This window comes from Halyomorpha halys, unplaced genomic scaffold, assembly GCF_000696795.3.
Source record: "Halyomorpha halys isolate HHAL.00 unplaced genomic scaffold, Hhal_1.1 Scaffold20.1, whole genome shotgun sequence".
Lineage (NCBI taxonomy): Eukaryota > Metazoa > Arthropoda > Insecta > Hemiptera > Pentatomidae > Halyomorpha > Halyomorpha halys.
The window spans coordinates 1,039,888-1,042,352 of record NW_027110474.1 but is presented as its reverse complement, the minus strand read 5'-3'; the positions used below and the strand labels follow the sequence as shown (position 1 = coordinate 1,042,352).

Sequence of the window (2,465 nt, the reverse complement as noted above, 5' to 3'; positions counted from 1 at the left end):
TAATCATTACGTAATTATATGGTAAACTAAGTGGTGGACATGATCTAGCGATGATAATACGAAGCCACCTAGCAGACATTTGAGCTCAACAAGCTTCAACATTTCCATCAACTGTTATTAAATTATTGTCATGCAGACGGTATTGTGTTACTGAATAAATATGAAATCATTGTATATCTCGTATTATCAATTAAAATAATTCACAAAGACTTACAGGATGAGCCCAAATATATTCACTTTTTGAATCCCTCTAAACGGTTTACAGGGCAATGTATGAGAACCCATGTAAAGAGGTTTATAACAAGTTACCTTTAAGTATCTACCAAGATATCTTTACATGTTGACCAAAAAGCATTTTTTTGGAGTATTTATTTCTAAATCCAACACCTTTCTTTCCTTATACCCACAAGTTCTACAGACTAATTGCCCTTAAGCTTGTTACGCAATGGATAAAAAGATTAATGCTCTTCGCCAGCGTAATCTTCTCCATAACAATGTCAGGAAACTAGTTTCGTCTATCATTTTTGGAGCGCCAAAAGCTGGGAACTCTACCACACCTATTCTAGCTTCTATTCCCTTGACTATATCTCATTCCTAACGGACACCCATTTTCGAGACTTTTTAAGATATATTAACCATCCTAAAAAATATATTAATGAAATTCATGAACATAAGTGTATGTATATATAAATTAAATTGTATATTTTTTATAGTTACTCGTAAAAGTGTTTGTCAGACTGAATAAAATGATGAGTGCATGGTCTTAGCAACACATTAGAACAACAGCTAAAAGGAATATGTTCATTCATAATTGGTCTGATTCGTAAATTTTTGTTTTCATTCAATTCACTTCTTTTTTCAAACCATTCATGTCTAAACCAATCCTAAAAAAAATATTTAAATGTTAAACATTGAAATTAAAAAAAAATAACTTAATAATAAAAAAAAGTAAATAACTGTATAGACGCATTCCTATTATATTGTTAATATAGTGGGAGGAGAAAGGTTTGTTCCTTGTTTGTGGTTGTTTCCAACAACCACTTCTGTATGGAGGATGCTCAGTGCAGTTCTGGATAATCAGAAGCCTTTGTTGGAATAAAATTATCTTACTGAAATGGATGTTCAAAAACATTGATATATTTTTGGCAATGTTTTGTAAGCATCGATACTTTAATATTGAACATTGATATTTTAAAATATAGATGTTTTGTTGTTGATGTCGCTAAAACGGTTCAAATGGCAACAGTAGTACCTTCTACCGACAAATCGCTTTATCAGCGCTAATCCTGAAAGTGGAACATCGAAGCCCTTTAAGTCGTATATTCATCAAACATGATTAAATAACATTGTTTATACATTTATAAGTATGTATAACTTTATATATAATTATTAAAAATTGTAAATATTAATAAATATTGGGGGCACGGTAGCAGCGTGGTAACGTCTTGCCAAAGGTTGTGATTTCGAGCCCGGCCCTACCCAGGATTTTTTCAAGCATATAATTAATACTCACAGCCTCATGATTAATAAATTCTTGTAACTAACACCGATTCTTACCATTTGGCTCAATGAGTAGACTTACTTTGGCCACCATTATGATTACTATCATTTTGATCTGCTGGGGACATAAATTCTTCTGATGAATAATGCAATGGAAGTGTTATCGACTTTAGAAGATACATCTTCAATCAATTTTATAAAACCTTGGAGTTCTCCAACTATCCCTTGTCAAATCCGAGTTATAATTAAATAAGTTGTCGATTTTTAACGAAATGCGAAACGAACTGTCCAAGTTACACCATAAGGGCCACAACAGGACTCACAGAGGGTCTTACGTTGGCCCCCTTGCTCTGAACTATGAAAATATTTAAAGTAACAACCCAAGGGAACAAAACATTTGATACATAATAGTTTTGAATAAGAATCTATCCTGACCAGAATTTGCGAAGGATAAATGTGCCGTTTTACCAGTGTGATTTATACATGGTCTATTGGAATGATTTTTCGGGGACAAATATATAATAGTTACTTTCACTATTCAGTAAACGATTTTGTAAAACTTCAACATGATTTGCTGGCTGATGAAAGTGCCTACATTAAATAACTAGAATTCATATTGATAAGGGATAAAGAAATATCTTACTTTGTAAGAAATAACGCCACAACAGTGATATCTAATTTGAACTCTGTCCATGAGTTCTTTTGATTTTATGTCATTGTTGTAGTCTTCTATTCCAGTACTGAGACCCTTTTCTGTCCTTTTTATGAGGTTTCCTTCTAGGATAAAGCAAAACATGGAAATAATTAAGTTCATGGTAGTAAGCGTTAGTATGGTGAACAATATGATTCTCATTAAAGCATTTTCAAAAGCCGGAAGATACGTTAAAATTGTTATTCGATACTGTAATAAAGGTGCATGAGTGAAACAAACGTTTTAATTTAATTTATTATAGTCACTCTATGAG

At 32.3% G+C, this 2,465-nt stretch overlaps 1 protein-coding gene across 4 annotated transcripts in view; it reads right to left on the bottom strand.

The window, feature by feature from the left end:
- The window catches only part of spn-F (Protein spindle-F), a 19,830-nt gene that overhangs the window by 1,981 nt on the left and 15,384 nt on the right, over window positions 1–2,465 (bottom strand). For 2 of the 4 annotated variants that reach the window (XM_014421831.3, XM_014421822.3), the window contains exons 5-6: window positions 2,144–2,277; window positions 718–884 (exon numbers count right to left, since the gene is read on the bottom strand). In XM_014421831.3, the coding sequence (XP_014277317.1) occupies window positions 718–884; window positions 2,144–2,277 (301 nt within the window). Of the gene's footprint in view, window positions 1–132; window positions 641–717; window positions 885–2,143; window positions 2,278–2,465 lie in introns of those variants that run through there. The other 2 variants (XM_014421838.3, XM_067048658.1) reach the window with 2 other exon arrangements.